The 23,804-nt window shown below is 54.8% G+C and overlaps 1 protein-coding gene across 1 annotated transcript in view; it reads left to right on the forward strand.

The window, feature by feature from the left end:
- ZNF423 (zinc finger protein 423) overlaps window positions 1-23,804 on the forward strand; it is a 330,711-nt gene that overhangs the window by 166,740 nt on the left and 140,167 nt on the right. Inside the window, exon 4 of the mRNA XM_045989431.1 lies at window positions 19,625-22,839. Within this exon, the coding sequence (XP_045845387.1) occupies window positions 19,625-22,839 (3,215 nt within the window). The remainder of the gene's footprint in view (window positions 1-19,624; window positions 22,840-23,804) is intronic.

Here is a 23,804-nt window from a genome sequence, read left to right on the forward strand (position 1 = left end):
TCCATCCATCCGTCCGTATGTCCGTCTGTCCGTCATTCATTTATTCATATCATGGTTACCAGGCGCTTCTTCTAGGCCAAGACCTGGAATGCACTCTTTTATCTATTCGTTCATTCTTCCGTCGTCCAGCAGATAGCTGTCTCCGGGCATCTCTGGATCCCAGGGATCCAGAAATGTGGGGCTTTTTAGAGTCGTCTCCAGACCTTTCTAAGCCAAGAGCACCTGTGGGGAAGGCTACTAATATCCTTGGAAGATGAACAGTGGTGTGAGAAGTGCCGTTCAGCCATAGTGCCGGGTGCAGGAGGAAGGGGACAGCCCACGCATAGCCTGCACCCAGCAGGGGGAACTTGCTGAAACTCCTGTTGCTGGTCCATTCCCTCACGGGACCTGCTCTGTGCCTCGCACTGAGATGAGCTGGTACCCAGCCCTCCTGGGGACAGTGGCTCCTGGCAGGCCGTGGGCCTCACGTTACCCTCAGGGATGCCGTTTCCCTGAGACCCTGGGGGACCAGTTGCTTTCCCAACAGGGTGCTCTGTCTCAGTTTGTACTTCTGTAATAAGTCAGTCTTCTCAGACTCTGTGTGTGTGTGTGTGTGTGTGTGTGTGTGTGTGTGTGTGGTGGTGGTGGTCGTGGGATTCCTATAAATCCAAGGATGAGATGGATGAATTGGGCAGCTAGATCCTGCTGGCCCTCCAGGGTTCTGCCTTGGGGCAGTCCCTTCCCCAGATGACCAGGCCCTCCATGTCTGCACATACACAGCGAGCGGTTCGTTGGGCAGGCCTGAGGTCTGTTTTAGCATTCTGAGCTTCAGCTTCCTCATCTGTAGAATGCGTCTAGTGAAAGGATTATATGTGGTTTATTTTTCATTTCATTTTGTTTTTTTTTTAAAGATTTTATTTATTCATTTGACAGACAGAGATCACAAGTAGGCAGAGAAGCAGGCAGAGAGAGAGGAGGAAGCAGGCTCCCTGCTGAGCAGAGAGTCTGATGCGGGGCTCGATCCCAGGACTCTGGGATCATGACCTGAGCTGAAGGCAGAGGCTTTAACCCACTGAGCCACCCAGGCACCCCGATTATATGTGGTTTAAATGCATTAACACAAGCAAAACAGTGACCAACAATTCAACTAAATAATTAACATAAAACTTAGCGTGGTGTATAGTAAGCGCTCGGTAAACATACTTTACGATGATGATCTTCGAGTCCACGGATGAGAGTAGCACAGGCGGGGCCCGTGGAAGATCTGCTTCCTCCATGAGGAGGTGGTGGCCCATTCGGTCTGAAAAAGCAGAGGTAGGGGGCAGGGGACAGTGCAGGGGCACCTAGAGAAGGGTCAGTGAGGACAAGAACGGACCAGGGACTACACGCTGCAGTCGTGATGTCTAGGAGTTCAGCGGCTCTGTCTGCACTTGGAGATGCAGTCGGGTGGACTCCGCCAGGCTCCGGCATTTGTCCTTCTCACTGTGGTCCTGGCCCAGGTAGCCGCCTCCCCGCGGCTGTCTCTCCGGAGGCTTTCCCGGGGCTGACAGGTTGCTTCAATCTCCGTCCCGCCGCAGGCAGGGCTGGCGCAGCCTTCAGTCTTTGAGGCTCTATAGCTCGGTGATAAAGCCCAGGATGGCAATTTTTCTGGAGGCAACATGAATATCTAGGGAAAATCCAGGGAAAATAGAGATTTTCTCTGCTGAGTCCTAGATGTGGATGGGTATAAAGGGTGAGTGGGACCCGCAGAGTGGCTGTGTTGTTGGCACCAGCCTCTCAGCGAGAATCCTAGGGCTCCCTCCTCCCCATGGGGCTCAGGCCACTTCCTTCCCCGGCCTGCCTCTCTGACCAGGCACTGTGTTGGGCATGCATGGCCCAGAAGGCTCCCAGTCTGCAGGGGAGAGGCAGGCACAGCGCTGCCATCCTGTGTGAGGCATGGGCTTCAGCAGGGATGCCTGGGTGGGGACCCGGGCCCCTTGTAGTGGTGCACAGCCTGGCATCAGTTGGTTAAGGAATTTTTTTTTTAAAAGTAATTATGTTTATTTTGATGGACGTTACAAAAACATCATACCCATGATTTTATTTTATTTTGTTTTGTTTTATTTTATTTTATTTTTTAACATATAATCATACCCATGATTTCATCAAGATAGTTATTCAGGGACGCCTGGGTGGCTCAGAGTTAAATTCCTGCCTTTGTTTCTGGTCATGATCCCAGGGTCCTGCGATTGATCCCCACATTGGGCTGGGCTCCCTGCTTGGTAACGAGTCTGTTTCTCCCTCTCTCTCTGCCGTTTCCCCCTGCTTGTGCTCTCTCTTTCAAATAAATAAATGAAATCTTTAAAAAAAAAAAAAAAAAGACAGGATTACGGGTGGGAAGATAGTATACTTAGGTCCAAGGCAAGTGAAAGGCAAAGCTGAGGGACAGGTCCAGGCCTGGGTCTTGAAGGGGGCCTCTCAGTGACCTGAGTCTGGCAAGATTGTCCTGGCGAGGGCTGGACGGATTCAGCATCTGGGGGGGCAGCGCCACTCCCTCAGGCACACGACACAGAATGCAGAGCCTGAAGCAAGGACTTGGGTCCAGGTTTTGTGATGGGGAGATGCTCCTAGGAGGTGGTCGTGATGGGTGGAGGGAGGGAGGTGGGGAAGGGGGAAAGGTCCACACTGGGGAGGGGGGGGGTCTCCATGCACAAGCCTGATGCCCCTGGCTGCAGTCCCCCTTCAGTTGAGGGCCACCCCAGGGTGGGAGGCATTAGTTCCCTGCCCCTGGGCTGAGCGGGAGCAAGGAACTTGAGGTCTGGGGCTCCAAGCATCCACTGTGGCTGGGAGGCCACTGGGGTGCCAGCCACTCCATCATCCCTCCAGTCCTCCACATCCTCTTCTGTAAAACAGAGCCAAGCTCCTCAGTGTCTCATGGAGTTGCCGAGAGGGTAGCTGGCACATGTTAGTGCAAAGACAGTGAGTGCTTCGGAGGGGGGCCTCTGTCCTCCTCGATGCCAGGGGACCCCTCACTTCTCCTGAGCTGGAGGCCAGACCAGACCCTCAGCGGGCCTCGGACGGATCTGATGGAGCTTCGGCAACAGGTCCTTGCCTCCAGGTTGGACTGTGTGCGTGCCTGGTCTGTGGAGGTGTCTGGGCTGAGAATGCGGACGTGGCCCAGGCATCCTCTGGGGAGTCTTGGCTGGGCATCCAGCCTGGGCTCTGCATGAAGCCATCTCCATGAGGGGGAAAGGGGGGAATGCTCGTGCTCCTGCGCTGGGGCCACCTGCTCCATTTCTGTCCCATATGTAGGGTGATTGACGCACGTCATCCTGCCATGCTAAGAGCACAGACGCGGTCAGGTGAGCCATTGTCAAAGCCCAGCTCAGCTATACCTGACCTCTGAGACCCTGGACGTGTCAGTTAATCTCCATAAGCCTCGATTTTCTCATTTGAAGAATGGGTCTGACAGTAATGACGTGTCCGACTATGTGAATATTAAGTGAGACAACGTGGCCTGGAACAAATACTTGAGAAATAATTAGCACAAAACATATGTCACTTATTATCCAATTTTTTATGCACATGTAGCATAAATGTACGTACATAAAATGCAACATAACCTATTAATTATTTTTCAACGTCTTCTCTAAGCTCCGAGTTCTCGGTTCGAGGCCCCACGTGGTTTTCTCTGATACTGTGTTTTGTGAAAATTATAATTGGAATTTGATGGCTCATTCTTTACCTTCATCTGAGCCCTTCCACACCTCCAGTGAGAAAGTCGTATATACCAGCTGCATTCTGGAGAGGAGGCAAGGGGAGTCCAAGGTCATGTAGCAGCAGGGAGGGCTGGAAGCAGCCCCAGAATTAGGGTGCCGGTCCAGTGCAGGTCCAGCCCTCCGTGAGGGGCCCTGGGCCAGTCTCCTGGGCTTTGCTGCATCCTGCCTGCGGCCAGCCCGACCTGGAGGGGATGGAGGCAGCCCCTGTGTTGTGAGTTCTGATTCTCTCAGGGGCCCTCCTCAGGGAGCGCCTCCTGAACCTGGCTCAGGCCCTGCCCACCTGCCCTGACTATGACCTCCCCCGGTCCCTGCCCTGGTTGCTGTGAGCTTGGAGAGCTGAGTGGTGGTCTCTGGGGACGGGGGCAAGGCCTGAGGGGTGGAGAGCTGCCAAGGTGAGGCCTGCTGTAGCAGTAGGCTCCCAGGACAGGGGTTTTCTCAGCTGCCACTCCCAGGTACTATCTCTTACCCCTGCTCCCTGAGGAGCTGAGGCTGGTTCACTGTGACATCTCCCTGGGCCCTGGGGACCCGGCTCCCTAGGTGAGGACCTGGGTTGTCACCAGGGCTAGGGGCATGGCACACTTGACCCGGTGAAGACTCTGCCAGGACCAGGGGCCCAGCCCGGGCTGCTTGTGCCCAGGATGGAGAGCCTCAGGACGTTCCCAGGTGTGGGCATTATGGGGAGGAGAAGGGGGTGGAAATCCGCTTACCCCCACTCTGCCTGATCAGCGTCTGCTTGGTCTGCTATCCGAGGGGTTGGCTGTGGACATGGCATGTGGGTTCCCAGTAGAAAGAACCTCAGTTTAGGGCCCCCAGCTAACTGGGGGCGGTGGTAGGATCAGATGAGATTGCCCTGGGTCAGATGAGCAGAACCCCCCTGGGCCTACCTTGTTCACACACTTGGCTCTCAGGGCTTCAGCTGCACATGCTCTGAGAGGGAAGCCTTGGAGTGACCATGGGATGAAGGCTTTCACGCTCACTTGGACACTGGGGATGCCAGCCTTTCGTCCTTCCTCAGCCCTGGCCACGAGTTCTGTGAGATTTGAGTATTCCCGGTGCTGTGATTTATCTAGTATTTTCTGTTGAGTCCGTTCTGTTTCCATACTTGAATTAATTCATTTATTTAATTCTGCAAATGGAAAATCAGTATCCTATGCTGTATGTAGACAGTAACCTTGAAAATCAATTAAAAATACACCTAAGGAAAAAGGCCCACGCTCATGTGGTTCCAGGCAGGAGCTGGGAGGTCTGGAGGACGCAGAGCCTGGGGTCTGTGCTCTCCTTGCTGGACCGTTAGGACTTAAAGACAGCCAAATTGGCTGCCGCCCCCAAATTGTCACGGGTCCCAACAATGGGGCATTTCCCATGTTTTAGGGAACATTGGTCAGTGGAGATCCTACTCCTTCCACAAAGCCCAATTTGAGTGTCCCCTGCCTTCCAGCCTGCCACCTTCTCTGTGCTCACTCTTTCCAGTTCCTGCTCAGGACTGAGCTGTCTGGCACCCACCGGCCTTCCTTGAGGAAAAGCTCCCTGTGGTCCTACAGAGGAGCGTGGGCTGTGCGTTTTTGCCTATACCCCGCAGCCCCTAGGGTGTACTGACTGGACTGCCTTCTCCTTAGGCCCGAAGGAGCCTCAGAAAATGAGAGCCTGTTAGTCACGCAGGAGACTCCTGCTGGGGTGCCTGGGAGGTGGGCAGAGCTGGGCCCTGAGTATAGGTGGGGTTTGGGTGAGCTGTGAGTAGGGGAGGGCAGCCTCCATGAGCACAATGGCCTGAACAAAGTCTCAGAGGCTGGCCGGGGCACAGTGGGTGGTTTTGATGGTTTTCTGATGAAATGTAGGGATAATCCCAGACTCCCTCCATTAACTGCCAAGCGGGCCTCTCTGAGTCTCAAGTATGTGATCTGTAACATGGGAGAAATCATAGTGTTCACCATATTGGATCTAGGTGAGGACTGAATGAGGTCAAGGTTATGGAGAGTTTGGCACCATGCCAGGCACACACGGAGGGCTCTGCAGCTGCTGGCTGAAAGGTGGGGCTGGGACATGGGCTGTGGGAGGTAATACCAGTCAGCAGTTCAAGAATTGGCTCTGAGACCATGTCTCAGGCTGGAAAGGATGCCAGGGACATGGGGATGTCCCAAGGACTCAAAAATAGTCAGTGATACCAAGAGCCACAATGCAGGGTGAGAAATGGCCCAAAGGCAGTGCCCGGAGGTTAGGGAGATGTACTGACGGTGATAGAGGGAATCAGGGAGGGCTCCCTGGAGGCAGTGTCATAAAGGACCAGTCCCTGATAGCCAGGACAGAGCAGGTTTGGTGAAACAGTATGTGTCAATCACCTCCCTCCCCACAAAAAGAAAAGAATAGCCATTCCCTTTCAAAGCCTCAGATGGAGACCTAGCTCTGGACGCCTCATCCCCCTTTCCCTGAAGTTGGCAAGGGAGGTGCCCGAGCCCTTCTCAGAAGCATCGGGGACTTCCAGACTGTAGCTCTAGACTTCGGCAGCTCGAACGCAGGGAAGGGAAGAATGCTATTCAAACAAGCTTAATCCCAGTCAAAGGATTATTTTCTTACAGAAAAGCTTCACCTATACTTAATAGTTTTAAATTGTTCCGGGTACCAATTAGACTTTTAATTTTGCTGTTCCCTCCGGCGGCTGGAGGATGTGTGTGGTTTGCGTTTAATCAGAGCTGATTTTTTTTTTTTTTTTTAAGTGCTGGTTCTGGGGGAGGGGAGGAGACAAGGATAGTGTTTCGGGGTTTTCTCCTGGTCCTGCCAGGGCCTGTGTCTTGGGCGCCCCCGCCTCCTGAGTTGGGGGATCTGCATTGGGACAGACGTGGATGTCTCCAGAGTGCGGAACCAAAGTCCCCTCCTGCCAGCCTGAAGGCAGGTCGGGGTTCTGCCGCGGCAGTCCTGCCTGGAGACGCCGATGCCGAGTTAAATATATGGATTATCCCCAAATTTCTGCAGCAATAGGGTGAGTTATTATTGATTCACAGAGCACGACAAAACATCGCTGCATGAATTAGCAAGCAGCTGTTTCTAATTTGAGTTTAGAACGGTACACAGAGGAACTTGTTTCTCTGTTCACTCCTTTCATTTATAATGAATTTTAATCACCGCTACAGGTGAGAAAAATGTAGAAACAAGCTTGTATCTTGTGGAAGAAACAAAGGAGAGACAGATGCTAACAGATTTCCAGTCTGTGATAAAAGGGATGTTTTGGTACACTTTACATGTAATTAGAGCGCAGCTGTTTCCAGTCCCAGGTCCACGAACACGGCCGAATGTGGGCTCTGCCGCTCTCCAAAGGGAGTAAAGAAAAACAGTGATTCAACCCCGAAAGCATTTTGCTTTCTCTCGAATCGAGCAATGAGCCCTTGTGCCGGCCCTTGGCGGTGCTGTTTCATGGAAGCGCTCAGAGGTGACTTCACACGGTGCTCTGTCCCCACCCCCGGGGCGGCGGGAGGAGGGCAGGACGAAGTCGGGGTGCGCTGGTGGCGAAGGCCTCCCCGGCCCCTTGGTTGGCTACAAGTGCCCGTCTCGGGGGAGTGTCTCGTTGGGGCAGACTCAGCGCGGGGTGGGGGTGGGGGTCGGTGGGCTCCTCTTCCCTGGCAGAGCCTGATCGTGTCTTTCCCCACTAGTTAGTTTGATCACAGTTAACTCTCGGGTGAGTTGACAAGGGCTGGATTTCCTTGCCTTTTTTTCTTTTTTTTTTTTTCCTGGTCTGTTTAATTTCTGCAATAAAACTCAAACTCAATTGCATTTTCAATGTCAGTGCTGAGCTGAGTTAATTTGTCTAAGGGATGGATCAGCCAGGCAGGCTGTGCATTTTGTGAAGTCAGAGGCTCCAAGGGAAAAGGTGGAAGCCTCCTGCCTCCTTCCTGTCCTGTGTGTCTGGTGGTCTTTTGGGATGGTAGCACCCATGGGTGCCGGGCAGTCAGACCTCAACCCCCACCCAGTCCACTGTGAGCCTGGAGGCCAGGTCCATGCCCTAGCAAGGCTGCTGCTAGTCTCTCCATATGTATGAGGGAGTTGGGCTGGCTGCTCTGCAAAGCTCCTTTCTCTCCTTTGTCCTGGGTTTGTAAGTGGCAGAGCCCTGTGGGCCTTCATGCAGGTCAAGTGTCCTTTCTTTTGAAAACCATCTTCTGTTAGGTTAATTGCTGGCCCTTCACATAGATGCTCCTGGTTGTTAATCAGGACCCAGGAAGATGGGACCACACCCTGTCTTGTGTTCATTCAAACCAACAGGGCTGTTGCCCACCTCTCTCCCCTTCCCTCTGGCCTGTGACCTTATATGGACCTGGGGGGCCAGTAGCCGGTGACTATTTTTATTTTATACATTACAGAGAATTCCTCATATAGAACATGGTGCAGGTTTTCATTTAGGTCGTCTGTAGAGCAACCTGGTTGGTGGGACCATTATTATTCCCATTTTACAGAATGAGAAACGGAGGCATTCGTCTGCATCTGTCAAACTGAGGGTGGTCGATGAACTCGGTGGAGCTGAGTGTAAGGACACTTTGCAACGGGGAAGGGAGCCCTGCAAGTGTGGGCGCACAGGAGAGTGAGCCTCCGTAGTCCTCACGGGAAGCTGTGGCCGGGCTCTGTCATGGAGATGTAAGACCTCTGCGACTAGCTCTCCTTCTTCTTTAAGAAAAACCAGAAGGGAATGTGGATTTTTTTTTTTTTTTTTAAGCTTCAGGAGTTCCCGATTTCTAAATGTTGACATCTTTACAAAATAACTGATAACTGGGTGGCACCCAGACTGTCCGGGGGGAGGACAGTCATGGTAATCTGTGTCCCACTGCTCGGGTCATCATTTCTTTCAGTCCAGCTGGCTGAGAGCCCTTGGGCTGGGAGTCTGGCCCCAGCTTTTCTAATTGCCATCTGCTTTCTGACATCGGGATGTGACCTAACCTCTCTGTTCTGGTTCCTCATCCGTGGGGTGACCACGCAGCTTAGCGTGTAAACCCAGCTACTGGGAGTGCGAGAGAGGGACACACAGTGGGTGGGATGCTGGGCTCTGCCCGGTACCTGGGTGTGTGTGTATGCCACGCTGCCTGCTTGTAACGTGGGAAAAAATGCCACCACTGCAACCTCACCGAGTGCTCAGGGCCGAGTGGGATCATGAGCGTGAAGGTGCCGTGCACAAGTTTAAATGCATTTCCAGTTGATAAAGTTACAGAGCAACCGCCTCATTTTCTTTAGCCAACGTTCATTGAATGCTTAGCAGCAAATACACATTACCCATTTTGTGATCGCCATCTAATGGATGAGGAAAAGAGGCTCAGAGAGGTGCAGTAACTTGTCCATAGTCACACAGCCAATCAGCGGCAGCTCAGTCTAAGCAGGTCTGTCCTCTTCCCCACAGCTCTGCTATCTCCCCGTGCTGACGTCTCCCCGAAACTGACTGAGTCTCTCTACAATTACGCTGATGGTTCGGGCTCCCAGAAGCTTTACTAAGGGCTTTGATGGCCACTGTTCTCTGTGATGTGGGATTTTAGCACAGCCCTGGGCTGGCTGGAAAAAAGTCATGCCTGATCATGGCTTTCAGTCTGGGGCCCCTCAGAGGCTATGTGCTAAGTGCCCCTTTGAAGTTGGGCAGGGAACAGTGTCCCACTCTTCACCCTTGAGGACCTGCTGGAGAAGCAGCCCCAGGGGCAGAAATACATTTCTCCTTTCCTCAGTGTTGGGCCGCTGACCTCTTCAGGCCTGTCCCTACCTCCATGCTGCCCGCCAGCCCCCCAGTGCCCCAACCCACTTAGTTTTTATCCCCAAACTAAAAGAAGGATCCCCCCTTCCCCTTGCTGTGGTCTCACTGGGGCTGCTGAGATCCTATCCACAAAGGCACTCCGAGCTCCCTGGAGGAGGGGAGGGTGATGATGAGCTGCTATTATCTTTGCTAATAGCATAGTTCTAATTTAAGATTTCAGGTGGAGTCACGTCAGCTTCTGGTAGCCTCCATGGGCCTCTTTGCCCTGCCTCTAAGGAAAGACCCTCCAGCTTCCCCGGCCCCTTCCTTCCGAGGGTTGGGTCTCTATCCCTTATACCGTAGCCCCATCCGTCCCTTTAGGGAAACCAAATACCAGCAGGCAGGACTGACTATCGCCATGACGAAAGGGGCTTTTTGTTATTTCTCTTTCAAAGTGCGTCAGGGCTGGCAAAGCATTGGTTTAGAGTTCAACTGATGGACAGGCTGGGCAGAGAAGAGCATAGCAACTTCAGAATGCGGAGTACTTTCTGTATGCCTCAGAGGACCAAGCATATGGAGCAGGCTGGACAAATACGTGCTCTGTGAAAAAAATACCTAAAGTAGCAGCAAACCCAGAATGCCTATCACCTGCAGTTCCTCATTCCTGTACCCAGGGCAGACATCACTAATGGATCACAGACTCTTAGAGCTGCAAAGCCTCTCTGGGACCGATTCATCCAACTCCTTCTCGTGAGAATTGTAGAAGTGAAAACACAAAGAGGGGATGTGCTTGCCTGTGCTTATACAGTGCCAGAATCTGAACCCGGTCCAACATGATCTCACTCTCTATGGCCCATGGCTCCATGCTCTGGGCTCACAGCCCCACCCTCTGTGCTCAAAATTCTACCCTCTGACTGCGGCTTTGCCTTCTGGGCTGGAGGTTCCACCCTCTGAGTCATCCGTTTTTTTGTGTTTTTTTTTTTTTTTTTTTTTTTCCTTTTAATGAAAGGTAGCACATGTTTGCAGCTGAGTAGTTTTATTTTGTTTTGTTTTATTTTACTTTATTTTATAGATCTATTTATTTATTTGGGGACGAGAGAGAGTGTGAGCACATGTGTGGGTGGTGGGAAGGGGCCGAGGGAGAGGGAGAGAGAATCTGAAGTAGACTCCGGGTTGAGTGTGGAGCCCGGTGCAGGGTTCGATCTCATGACCCTCAGATCATGACCTGAGCTGAAATCAAGACTTGGATGCTTAACTGACTGTGCCACCTGGGCCCGTCCCCCAGCTGAGTTGTTTATTAGCCTGTTTCCTGCGGTAGAATTTTGGAAGCCTGGCAGCCTTCTTTCCTTCATCTCTGTCCTTTTTGGTACAAGCTGGCTACGTTTCTGTGATATCAACTTCTCAATAACCTGGTGGGTCTCCTGTGTAGGTCATGGGCATCTACTCTAGCAGCCAAGTGGTTCCTCCATAGATATATTCTAGATAATCCTATCTTTACTTTTGGCTTCTACTGAGATGGTTGCAGAGAAATCTCCCCAAATTTCCTAGATGCTCTCTGGTTTGATCTCGGGGATCTGTAGGCCACACACTTAATCTTTTCAAAGAGCCTTTCATGGGACTGAATACTCCAAGCTTTTGATTTTTCTGAGATGTTAGCACGGGGTACAGTCATACCCTCAGCCTGCTCTCCAGAGTGCGCTTTCCTGTTGGAGAATCTCTTAATTATAATGTCTTTTGCTATCTGGGTAGGCTGAGGATTTCCAGAATGATCAATTCCTGGCTTCCTTTTTGTTTGACAGCTCGTTGATCTAGCTCTTTCTTCTCGAGACGAAACCAGGCCATGCCTTCAACATTTTGCTTGGAAATCTCCTCAGCTAAATATCCATTTTTATCCATTACAAGTTTTGCTTTCCACATAATTGTGGGACACAATTCCTCTGAGCTTTCTGCCGCTCTATAATAAGGATCTCTTTCCTCTGGTTTCCAGGATCATGTTCCTCATTTTCTTCTAAGCCCTCACCATCAGGGCCCTTAGCGTCTAAGTTTCTCTCACAGTCTGGTCATGATGATTCAGGTATTTTCTAAGATGACTTAGGTTTTCCTTTGTATGCCTTACTTCCTTCTGCATCTCCACTAACAGAGTCATCAACATCCCTATTTCTAGGAATGATCCTTTTTTCAGGGGAGAGAGGGGCAGAGAGTGAGGGAGAGAGAGAATCCTAAGCAGGCTCTATGCCCAGTGCAGAGCCCGACACGGGGCTCGATCTCACAACACTGAGATCATGACCTGAGCCGAAATCAAGAGCCATTTGCTTAACCAACTGAGCCACCCAGGTGGGCCCTGTATGAATAATCCTTCTAAGGCAATGTAGGCTCTTCGTCCCTCACTCCTGAAAATTCTAGCAGCTGCTCACTGCCCAATTCCAAAGCCACTTCCTTACTTTTAGGGATTGGTTATAGTATAGGAACCAAAATCTGTATCAGTTTCCGATTGCCGCTATAACAAATGACCATGAACTTTGTAGCTTGAAACAACAAAAATTAATTTCTTACAGTTCTGTAGGCCAGGAGACTAACGCGGATCTCATGGGGCTAAAATTGTGGCATCAGTGGGACTGCATTCCTTTCTGGAGGCTGTAGGGGAGGGTCTGTTTCCACGCCTTTCTAGTTTTTAGAAGCTGCCCACATTACTTGGCTTGTGACATCGTATCATCCCGGCATCCTCTTTTGCCTCTTTCTTCCACGTTTTAAAGACTTTTCTGATTACATTTGGCCTATCCGGATAATCCAGGATCATCTCTGTATCTGAAGGTCAGCTCGGTTAGCAACCTTAATTCCACCTGTAAACTTAATTCCCCTTTGCCATGTAATGTGACATACTCATGGGTTTTGGGGATTAGGACACGGACATTCTTGGGAGGGGGTAGTCATGACTCTGCTTCCCACAACCTCCCAGTTCAGTTCTGCCCTGATGGCCTGCTTCATCTGCCACCGAGCAAGGAAAGAGGCCCGCGACATTCATTGGTGTTTGGCCTCAGACCAGCCTGGCCTGCTAATCCACTTCAGGACGGGACTTTGCCTTTTTGGCAGGTGGGACTGTAGAGTGTGGGACCTCTTCCTGCCTCTCCTTGAGCCATAGGTCCTGGCACTGTGCTGGTACCTGGGTGGGGGGGTGGGGAGCTCAAGAGTGAGGGGGCAGCTTCTGCAGCGGGCTGGGCCTGAACCAGCATTCAGGGCAGGAGAAGCAGCATAGCCTGGTGGTTAGTGAGTAAAAGGGGGTCGGCGGTGGGGGGACGGGGGGGAGGCAGAAACTCTGCCACATGTGCCCAAAAGACTGCTTTCTCTCTTGGAGCCTCAGTCTGCAGTTATAAAGAAGGGGAACTAGGGGTGTCTGGGTGGGCAGCTCTGTGAGTTAAGTGTCTGCCTTTGGCCCTTTGGCCCAGGTCATGGTCTTGGGGTCCTGGGATTGAGTCCTACATTGGGCTCCCCACGTATGTTCTCTCTCTCTCTCAAACAAACAAACAAACAAATAAAATCTTTAAAAAAAGAAGAAGAAAAGAAGGGGATGATAATGGTATCTACCTCCCAGCGTGTGTAAGAATCAGATGAGAACATGCTAGCCAGAATTCAGCTTACAGAAGATGTCCCATAAACAGTGGAGGGCTGTGGAGTTCAGGCGTTTAGTCCTGCATCTGTCTGTTCCTGGCTCTGTGGACTCAGTTTCACCATCTATGGAATGAGATGAGTGAAGGTCTGTTAACTTCCTCTCGCTTCCTTCCCTTCCCCCGTGCACTGGTATTGATTCTACATGTGTGGATGTCATTGAGTTGCGGAATATTCTGGGGTGGATGGCCAGCTTTGGACCCTGGTCGGACTGCAAGGAACAGAGCAGGCACGTCCCCCGCCCCCTGCTGTCTGTGGCCTCTGCTTCCCTCAGGCCTAGTCTGAGACTAGATTCTGTCTCTGGGGCTGAGCCCCTGGTAGACACTGAGATGCTCTGGGTGCTCTGGCTTCTGGCCCCTGTGTCCTGCTGGGCCTTTCTGTCCTGGGATCCAGGCCCCTACTCGCCCGGGTTTGCTGGGAGGGGAGCCTCGGATCTCCCAGGGAAGGGGATGTTCCTGTGAGCTGGAAGCAGCCCCAGCAGAGGGCCTCCAAGCTTGCCAGGTGCCCCCATGTTCCCTCTGTGGCACCAGGCTTCCAGGGGATGTAGAGACACAGATGGGTAGGTTCGAAGTTTCCTGAAAAGAGATCAGGAATATGGCCAGATGTGCCCCCTACCCCCATCCCTCCAGCTGAACTTGTATCATTTCAGTCTGGAAAGACACCTGTTTAGGTTCTGGCTGCCCCATGGGGAGTACAGTTTGTGGGGTGTCCTGACACAGGTTCACTCTTCTGAGTCCTCTTATCTGTACTTGAACAATAGATTTTCGAGACCCTGCCTCAAGGCCTCCCTTTTCAGAGAGGATGGGAAGCTCCTTTCTTGGAGGAGGAAACCTGCTGACTAAAGCCCTCTTCTTTAGCACTGGGAGTCAGGAGACTCCTTCGTTGGATTTGCTCAGTGTCCTTGGAACATTCCACGTGTACAGACCTGTGCTCATGGCAGATATCACCAACTGATTTCAGCACTCATGTCTTCTAAGTCCAGATCTGGCTTTATAATCCTTCTGAATACAGTACTCTGGGCAGTCACTCCCAATTTATCATCCCTGGAAGTCCCCTTCTCTCTTTGGACCTGCTGTATCATATAGGATTGATTTACATGGTGCCTGAGTCTGTGTTCCCATTTCTCTGAGCTGGGGAAGGCTCACTGAGATTCTCGTTCCTGTTGCTCCTGATGGAGGCACAGGGGAGGCTCTACTTGGAGGACCATAGAGCTTGGTCCTGTGGGAAACTTGTCTCCTTGGCGATTTTCATTTTTCCAAGGAAATGGGGAAGTGGTGAGGAAACCTCGGGAGGCCTCATGAAGAATTGCTAGGCCTTTCTGTGGCTCTCATGGAGACAGTCTGGATGTTCGGAATCTTGCACAAATGACCTTTATATTCACCCTGAAGGGACCTTGAGGAGACCAAAATTCCAACTTCTCCTGTTATAACAGAGGCAGCCAAGGCCCAGAATTTCCTGATGGACTCTGTCCTCTCTCCTTCCTCCGCCAACACGTTCTCCCCCAGGCACTTTGCTTGCTGTTCCTCAGCCTGCTTTCATGGTTTGGAAGATCTGGTCAGTTTCATTCACTTGGATGGCACTGCCCAGCCGGGGAGGGTCCTAGAAACCTGGAGCCACTGGCTATCGGTGCTTTTCCCTTTCCTATCCACTGCAGGGCACCTCCTGGGGCTCATTTCAGAGCCATTTATCCCTCTTGCACAGCTCTGGTCATGAGGGCTTGCTCCTCCTCAGCCGGTGTCCACACTGCGGGAAGGTCCCACCTTCTGCTCATTGCAGTGGCCGGGGCCACCCACCTGCCTTCCTGCCTCTGTCCAGGCATTTCCTCAGCAATGCCATGACTGGAGGAGCCAGGCGGCTGAGGATCCCCCGCATTCCGGGCGACGGCCCCTCTGCTCTGCCCAGGCAGGGTGCGTGGGAGGCGGTGCGGGCGGCTGCGTTCAGCCTGCTCATTGCCCCTAGCGACCCCACGCGAGCTTGCCGTCTGCCTTGAACCTTCTGCCACAGGTGCATCCTCAAGCCTGGTTAGTGTTCTTTTTGCCCCTTAATTGAATTTTTATCGAAATGTCTCCCCTCTTTTATGGTTGTTTTGGTTCTCTTCCTGCAGCAGACAGCAAAAGCCTCCCATTTCCTACCAGGCCTTTTTGCAGGATTAGTCATTTTTAAAAGACTTTAATCTCTGTTTTGAAAGTGATTTCTGTACTCATTTTGCCATATTACTTAGTACTCATTCTAGGGGGAGGGTGAGCCGAGGGCCTGCCTTAGTCACTGCATTTGGCTCTAGATTTTGGGGGATGCAACCCCCCCATCCCCCAAAGGAAGGAAGCAGTGGGACACAGAACCAGGCTGACGGGTTGAATCTTGGCTTTGTGGCCCACCCGCTGTGTGGCACCTGGCAAGTTACTCAACCTCTCTGTGCCTTGCTTTTCTCAGTAAATGGGGATGGTAACAGTACCCATCTCATTGGGCTGTCGAGAGAACTGAATGTGTTAACACACACAAGGCTCTTAGAAGAAAGCCGGGCAACAGGAAACGTTGTAAGTATTTACTTGGAAGGAACAAGGTAAGGTAGCTGGTTGAACGGAACTTTTCTCGGACCTGCCTTCTCTGTGAGTTCTGAAACATTTGAGTCACGGGGGCTCCTGAGATCACTTCTGCCCCCTTTCTGCACCTCTTCCCTTTCTGCACCCCCGTCCCCCCCAGAGAGAGTGTGCGGTCCCGGCCGCGTGTGCGGTGTGTGTGCCCTTGTAAGAGGAGCGTTCCCAGTAAGGCAAGGAGCCCCCCTCCTCTACCAACATCCCCGCACCTATGTCCTGGGAACTGTGGCCCTGGCGCGTCTCTCTACCCTCCTCCTGTAGCACTAAGCTGAGCGCCCCCAAAGCAAAGTGTATTTGGGAAGGGTGGGCCGTCAGCAGCCAAAGTCAAATGTATTTAGAACAAATGGCTTTAAACAGCGCAGCCCGAATTTTGGACTTTCTGTGTCAACACCCTTATTTCCTACTCCCCCTGCTGCCCCCCTCCATTGGGCCTTTTCAGTATAAGGGGCCTTATGGTCATTTCCCTTCCAATGATTATAATCTCAGCAGTGGCTCTGTTTGTGGCTCCCAGAAACTTTTTTTTGAAGCTTGTTTGCAGAAAAATAAAGCCAACCGGGTGGCACAGCCACGACCCTTGGGGACTGGGGGGCCGGGCAGGTTGATGTCTCCTTCTCCAGGTCTGGCAGGACCAGGGTGAGCAGAAGCCTGAGAGGTTGGGAGATGTGGTGCCCGGGCCATGGGAACGAGGGCAGGTTCCGTGCCTCCCTGAGCCTCACCTTCCTCCTCTCAAAAGCGGGGTGTCACCAGTGGTCCTGAGGATGGGAGGACGCTAACTGGGGTAAGAGCAGCATTCCCCGTGCTGGCCCGGAGCGTGCCCGGTAAATGTGGCCCCTCATGTCGTCAGCACTGGTGGTACTAGTTAGTGCTAATTATGATTATTGGCCAAAGAGTGGGGAAACCCTTGGGGAAGGGCTTTCTTGAAGTATAATTTGTATATCACGAACGTGTTTGGAGCGAGGAGTTAAAGAGTGGCTGCGGGGCCGGCTTACCACAGCCTAGTTTGGGGCATTGCTGTGACCTCATAAGCCTGCCTTGTGCTCATTTACAGTTTCCTCCTCCCTACTCCAGCCTCGGGCACCGATGGTTTGCTTTCTGGCTCTTCCCATGTGCCTTTTCTGGTCATTTCATGTTAAGGGGAGTAATAGTGCCTCTTTGCATTCATTTTCCTCATCGGCTTCTCACATGATTCCCTTTTCTCGCATGTGGAAACTGAGTCAGACCGAATTGGAGAGGTGAAGAGGAATATATCTGGGCTGTCGAAGACGCTGGGGGTAGGGGGTAGGGGTGCTTTCTCATCCCCAGGGGCTGAAGGGCTTCGGAGCAAATGAATGCTGGCAGAAAGATGTGTCCAGCCGAGGTCTTCGGGGCAAGGCTTGTTCCTGGTCTCACTCACCCTTGAACTGACCTGGGTTCAAGTCTGTGTGCCCCACTCCTCAGCCCTGTGATGCCTGGCTCCTCTCTGGTCTCTGGGGGCCCCTCCCCGAGTGCAGATCGTGGGCTGGTTGGGGTCGTGCTTTTGGGGAGGGCTCAAACGAGGGGTAGCCTATGACTGCATTGGATGCTGGATGTGGTGATCCCCTTGCCTTTCTTCCCCATGCTGGGTTGGTCTTAGGCAACGGACCCATGGAGGCTATCCAGAACTAAGTCCTGGTGCTCTCATTTCCTGGGGAAGATCGCTGTGTCTGTGCCTCCGTCTCCTCATCCATACGGCAGGAGGGGCCCTGCTCCCACGGCATTGGTGGTTGTGAGAAAAGCACTCAGCAGAGCACCAGGTGCCTAGGAAGGGCTCCGTGGCAGCTTGAGTGAGTCTGAGCTAAGGCATCAAGATAATAAAAAGCCATTTGAGCCTGGCCAGTGGGCGAGGGCCCAGCAGGTCCCCCAGCTGCCCTGGCTCCAGCCATCTCCTCCCTTGGGTCCCTTTGTCTGTGCCCCGTGGAGCCCAGCTGGCAAGAGCTGGGAATTACCAGTCAGGGGCTGGGGCATCTCCCAACGCGTCTAATCCAAGGAGCTGGCAGCGGCTGCATCCTTCCCTCCCCGTCCGAAGGGCCCTGTAATGGGAGGCCCCCCAGGGGAGCAGGTGCCCTCACCCCGGGAGGACGTTCTGGGAGGTGCCCTGTGCCAGGCTGGGCGGCTGGGCTTCAGAGGTGCAGAGGCTGTGGGGAGGTAGAGGACGCGGGGCTGGAGCTTTGGAGAGAGCCTCGTCTTCCCAGGCAGAGCTCCGCTGGTGCTGCCGGCTGGGGTCAGGCCGATACTCGCACAGTCAGGGGCACGGTCAGGGGCAGGGCCAGGGGCTGGGTGTGCGTGTGGGGGGTGGGACATTGGGGTTGGTGGGTAGGGGCCAGGAAAAGGCTCAGAGCCAGACCCCTCAAGACCCTGCCTGGGACAGCAGAGGCAACTGTGAGAGCCTCGGGGTATGGGACCCTTGGGGCTGGGGCCATGCCTGTGGCTGCGGTGAGTGTGACCAGGTGTGAGCGTACGTGCCTGCAGGTGAGTGTGAGTGTGTGTGAGCCCTGGTGGAAACCGAGGTGAACGGATGTGAATGTGTGTCTTGGCTGCCTCTGGCCCAGACTTTCTGGGTTACGTCCGTGAGGCTTTTTCTGGAGACTAAGCTGTGCTGGTGAGGGCAGTGGTTTATTTCCTCGGGGTTACAAGACCAAGGTCAGTACAGCTGAATCTGAGCTTTTGTTGGTCTCTCCCCTGCCCAAGGCAGCCTGCGGTCCGTTTCATTCATTATTAAGTTTTAAATCCACCTGACGGGAAACTTGAGCTGTGGAACTCATTCCCTCTCGGGTTGGCTCGGTCCAACCCCCACCCACCCCCACTGAGGCGTGGGGGTGGGGAACCTCACCGGCTTTGCTCGCTGTGTTCTGTGTGCCTTTGTTTTTCCAGAAACTGGCCAGGCCTGGGTTTGTTTAGTTTCCCTCTGAGGCTGGATGGGCTGGCGAAGGCCGCGGAGGCTGGGCCATGTGGTCCTCTGGGCAAGGACAGCCTCCCCTGCCTGCCAAGGTGGGCTTAAGGGCTCATGGAGGACTGAGCTCTGGGGCCATCTGGGTCCCAGGCTCATCCCCTAGTTGCTGTGTATCAGGCCATCTCCCAGGGTCCGGAGCAGACTTGGGGCAAATCCGGGGGTGAAGAGGGAACAGAGCAAGCACCCCTTCTAAGGATGGTTTGGCTGGGAACCCTGCAGATCCGTCTCAGGCGCCTTTTGATTACTCCTGTTTGTGCTGCTGGGTCTGATGCCACGTGCCCAGGACCTCGGCCTCCTAGGTGTGTCTGCTCCCTGTAGCAGCAGACCCTGCTCTGTCCCCAAATGTGGTGCGGCAGAATTCATGAAGGTGCATTTTCTTTTTTCTCTTTTCTTTTCCTTTCTTCTTTTCCTCTCCTTCCTTCCTTCCTTCCCTTTTGGGGTGCATTTTCTTGCATGGTTTTGCCTACACCCCTAAGGACGAGTGCAACTTCCCACCAGGACTAGGGGCTGGAAGGGGAGTCAATCCCCAGGTCTCCCTCAGGTGAAAGCCTGCCTCCTTTTGGCCTCTGGCACGGCCGTTCTGTGCGGTCATTTCCCGTGACTTTTTCCAGGCTACATCCCGACCCCGTCAGGAAAGTGCTTGAGACCTCACACCTCCTGTGGGAGGTACGGAGTCCAGTGAGGCCAAGGCAGGTGTCGCTGAGGACAAAGACGTGTCTCTGTGTCTCCTTCATGTCCTGCCACCCCTCTGCACACTGCCACGCCTCTGCACACCAAGGGACTCCACGTCCATTCACTTCCGCCTGCCCCCTCCACCCCACCCCTGCCCCCAGGCCCCCCCCTCCCCCCCCAGCAGTCGGCCAGCTGCACGGCCTCAGCCCGCGAGCTGTTGAGAAGCCGGCTCGGTCCTTGTTTCTGGGCGGCCCGGGGAATTGCCTCTCATCTCCTCTCTTCCTCCCCCCGCCTGCAGATGGTGACGATGACCCGCAACTCTCCTGGGTGGCCTCGTCTCCCTCCAGCAAGGATGTTGCGTCACCCACGCAGCTGATCGGGGATGGGTGTGACCTCGGCCTGGGCGAGGAGGAAGGGGGCACGGGCCTGCCGTACCCTTGCCAGTTCTGCGACAAGTCCTTCATCCGCCTGAGCTACCTGAAGAGGCACGAGCAGATCCACAGCGACAAGCTGCCGTTCAAGTGCACCTACTGCAGCCGGCTCTTCAAGCACAAGAGGAGCCGCGACCGGCACATCAAGCTGCACACGGGCGACAAGAAGTACCACTGCCACGAGTGCGAGGCGGCCTTCTCCCGCAGCGACCACCTCAAGATCCACCTGAAGACGCACAGCTCCAGCAAGCCCTTCAAGTGCACCGTGTGCAAGCGCGGCTTCTCGTCCACCAGCTCGCTGCAGAGCCACATGCAGGCGCACAAGAAGAACAAGGAGCACCTGGCCAAGTCGGAGAAGGAGGCCAAGAAGGACGACTTCATGTGCGACTACTGCGAGGACACCTTCAGCCAGACCGAGGAGCTGGAGAAGCACGTGCTCACCCGCCACCCCCAGCTCTCCGAGAAGGCTGACCTGCAGTGCATCCACTGCCCCGAGGTCTTCGTGGACGAGAACGCGCTGCTCGCCCACATCCACCAGGCCCACGCCAACCAGAAACACAAGTGCCCCATGTGCCCCGAGCAGTTCTCCTCGGTGGAGGGTGTCTATTGCCACCTGGACAGCCACCGGCAGCCCGACTCCAGCAACCACAGCGTCAGCCCCGACCCTGTGCTGGGCAGCGTGGCATCCATGAGTAGCGCCACGCCGGACTCCAGCGCGTCCGTGGAGCGTGGCTCTACCCCGGACTCCACCCTGAAGCCGCTGCGGGGCCAGAAGAAGATGCGGGACGAGGGCCAGGGTTGGTCCAAGGTTGTCTACAGCTGCCCCTACTGCTCCAAGCGGGACTTTAACAGCCTGGCCGTGCTGGAGATCCACCTGAAGACCATCCACGCCGACAAGCCGCAGCAGAGCCACACGTGCCAGATCTGCCTGGACTCCATGCCCACCCTGTACAACCTGAACGAGCACGTGCGCAAGCTGCACAAGAACCACGCCTACCCGGTGATGCAGTTCGGCAACATCTCCGCCTTCCACTGCAACTACTGCCCCGAGATGTTCGCCGACATCAACAGCCTGCAGGAGCACATCCGCGTGTCCCACTGCGGCCCCAACGCCAACCCGCCTGACGGCAACAACGCCTTCTTCTGCAACCAGTGCTCCATGGGCTTCCTGACCGAGTCCTCCCTCACCGAGCACATCCAGCAGGCGCACTGCGGCGTGGGCGGCGCCAAGCTGGAGTCCCCCGTCGTGCAGCCCACGCAGTCCTTCATGGAGGTCTACTCCTGCCCCTACTGCACCAACTCGCCCATCTTCGGCTCCATCCTGAAGCTCACCAAGCATATCAAGGAGAACCACAAGAACATTCCGCTTGCTCACAGCAAGAAGTCCAAGGCGGAGCAGAGCCCGGTCTCGTCCGACGTGGAGGTGTCCTCCCCCAAGCGGCAGCGGCTCTCGGCCAGCGCCAACTCCATCTCCAACGGCGAGTATCCCTGCAACCAGTGCGACCTCAAGTTCTCCAACTTCGAGAGCTTCCAGACCCACCTGAAGCTGCACCTGGAGCTGCTGCTGCGGAAGCAGGCATGCCCCCAGTGCAAGGAGGACTTCGACTCCCAAGAGTCCCTCCTGCAGCACCTGACGGTGCATTACATGACCACGTCGACCCACTACGTGTGCGAGAGCTGCGACAAGCAGTTCTCCTCGGTGGACGACCTGCAGAAGCACCTGCTGGACATGCACACCTTCGTGCTCTACCACTGCACCCTGTGCCAGGAGGTCTTCGACTCCAAGGTGTCCATCCAGGTGCACCTGGCCGTGAAGCACAGCAACGAGAAGAAGATGTACCGCTGCACGGCCTGCAACTGGGACTTCCGCAAGGAGGCCGACCTGCAGGTGCACGTCAAACACAGCCACCTGGGCAACCCGGCCAAGGCGCACAAGTGCATCTTCTGCGGGGAGACCTTCAGCACCGAGGTGGAGCTGCAGTGCCACATCACCACGCACAGCAAGAAGTACAACTGCAGGTTCTGCAGCAAGGCCTTCCACGCCATCATCCTGCTGGAGAAGCACCTGCGGGAGAAGCACTGCGTGTTCGACGCCGCCCCCGAGAACGGCACGGCCAACGGGGTGCCCCCCGCCGCCGCCAAGAAGGCGGAGCCCGCCGACCTGCAGGGCATGCTGCTGAAGAACCCCGAGGCGCCCAACAGCCACGAGGCCAGCGAGGACGACGTGGACGCCTCGGAGCCCATGTACGGCTGTGACATCTGCGGGGCGGCCTACACCATGGAGGTGCTGCTGCAGAACCACCGGCTGCGGGACCACAACATCCGGCCGGGGGAGGATGACGGCTCACGCAAGAAGGCGGAGTTCATCAAGGGCAGCCACAAGTGCAACGTGTGCTCGCGGACTTTCTTCTCGGAGAATGGGCTCCGAGAGCACCTGCAGACGCACCGGGGCCCCGCCAAGCACTACATGTGCCCCATCTGCGGCGAGCGCTTCCCCTCCCTGCTGACGCTCACCGAGCACAAGGTGACCCACAGCAAGAGCCTGGACACCGGCACCTGCCGAATCTGCAAGATGCCCCTGCAGAGCGAGGAGGAGTTCATCGAGCACTGCCAGATGCACCCGGACCTGCGCAACTCGCTCACGGGCTTCCGCTGCGTCGTGTGCATGCAGACGGTCACCTCCACGCTCGAGCTCAAGATCCACGGCACCTTCCACATGCAGAAGCTGGCGGGGAGCTCGGCCACGTCCTCCCCCAACGGCCAGGGGCTGCAGAAGCTCTACAAGTGCGCCCTGTGCCTCAAGGAGTTCCGCAGCAAGCAGGACCTAGTGAAGCTTGACGTGAACGGGCTCCCCTACGGCCTCTGTGCCGGCTGCATGGCCCGTAGCGCCAACGGACAGGTGGGCGGCCTGGCCCCGCCCGAACACGCTGACCGGCCCTGCGCCGGCCTCCGCTGTCCTGAGTGCAGCGTCAAGTTCGAGAGTGCCGAGGACCTGGAGAGCCACGTGCAGGTGGACCACCGTGACCTCACGCCGGAGACCAGTGGGCCCCGGAAAGGCGCCCAGACGTCACCAGTGCCCCGGGTAAGAGCCTGCCCTTGCTCCTCCGGGTCCTGCCGAGCTCCGTGTCTCCTCGTGCTGTTGCCTCTAGGAGTCCAGAGAGGCTGTGCTCTCGGGCGGCGGTCAAGGGCGACCGCTCTGTCGCAGACTCCGAGGTGATCCCCAGGGCTGTCTGTTCCCTTCCCGCTGTGTGACACTGTCGTACGTCATCTGTCTCTCTGGGCCTCATTTGTCAAGTGCTCCTCTGCAAAAGGGGGAATGACAGTCGTCCGGACTTCATAGGATTGCCTTTAGGAACCCGTGGTGCGAGATCAGTACAGGGCCGAATACTGTGGCTGACACCCGGTTATAAATGCTGTCGTCTTTCTTATAGATCTGGGGTGGGCTTGGTCGCTTCTTTGCTGAGTCTCCTTGGGCAAGTCCCTTTGCTCTCTGGGCTTCAGATTTGGGACTCTTTTGATGATCTGTGGAGATCATCTCCACGTAAAGGGCTCAGGACCCACACTGAGTTCGGGCCAATCATGTTAGCTGCAAACACCAACTGATCTGTTCTCGTCCACGGTGCACACAGCGTAGTTAGTGCAGGTGCTGGTGCGTGGGAGACCCTAGGAATGGTCCCAGTGATTGCTCTCCTTTGTGACCGATGGATCCTTTCATTCATTCCTCCGATTTGTCCCAAGCACCCATTGTTTGGGGGTGACTGGCAGTCGAGGAAAATCAGGAATGGACCCCTCCTTGGGGGCTCCCAGATTGGGGGGGGGACTGCAGGCCCACAGCTAGTAGGTTTCAGGGAGGAAAGGCAAGTTTGGGCTACTGGAGTGGGCCGTGGGGTCAGTGGCCAAGGGGCACTTGGTGGTGGGCCTGGAGCCTGTGTGGCTCTTGGGTGTCAGACAGTATGGGCCCGGGGATTCCCACTGAGTCTGTTGTCTGTTTCCAGACCGAGGAGGTGCCAAGCAGATCTCGGGAGTATATTTCCCTTGAGGGCCACT

Source organism: Meles meles, chromosome 19, assembly GCF_922984935.1.
Source record: "Meles meles chromosome 19, mMelMel3.1 paternal haplotype, whole genome shotgun sequence".
Classification (NCBI taxonomy): Eukaryota; Metazoa; Chordata; class Mammalia; order Carnivora; family Mustelidae; genus Meles; species Meles meles.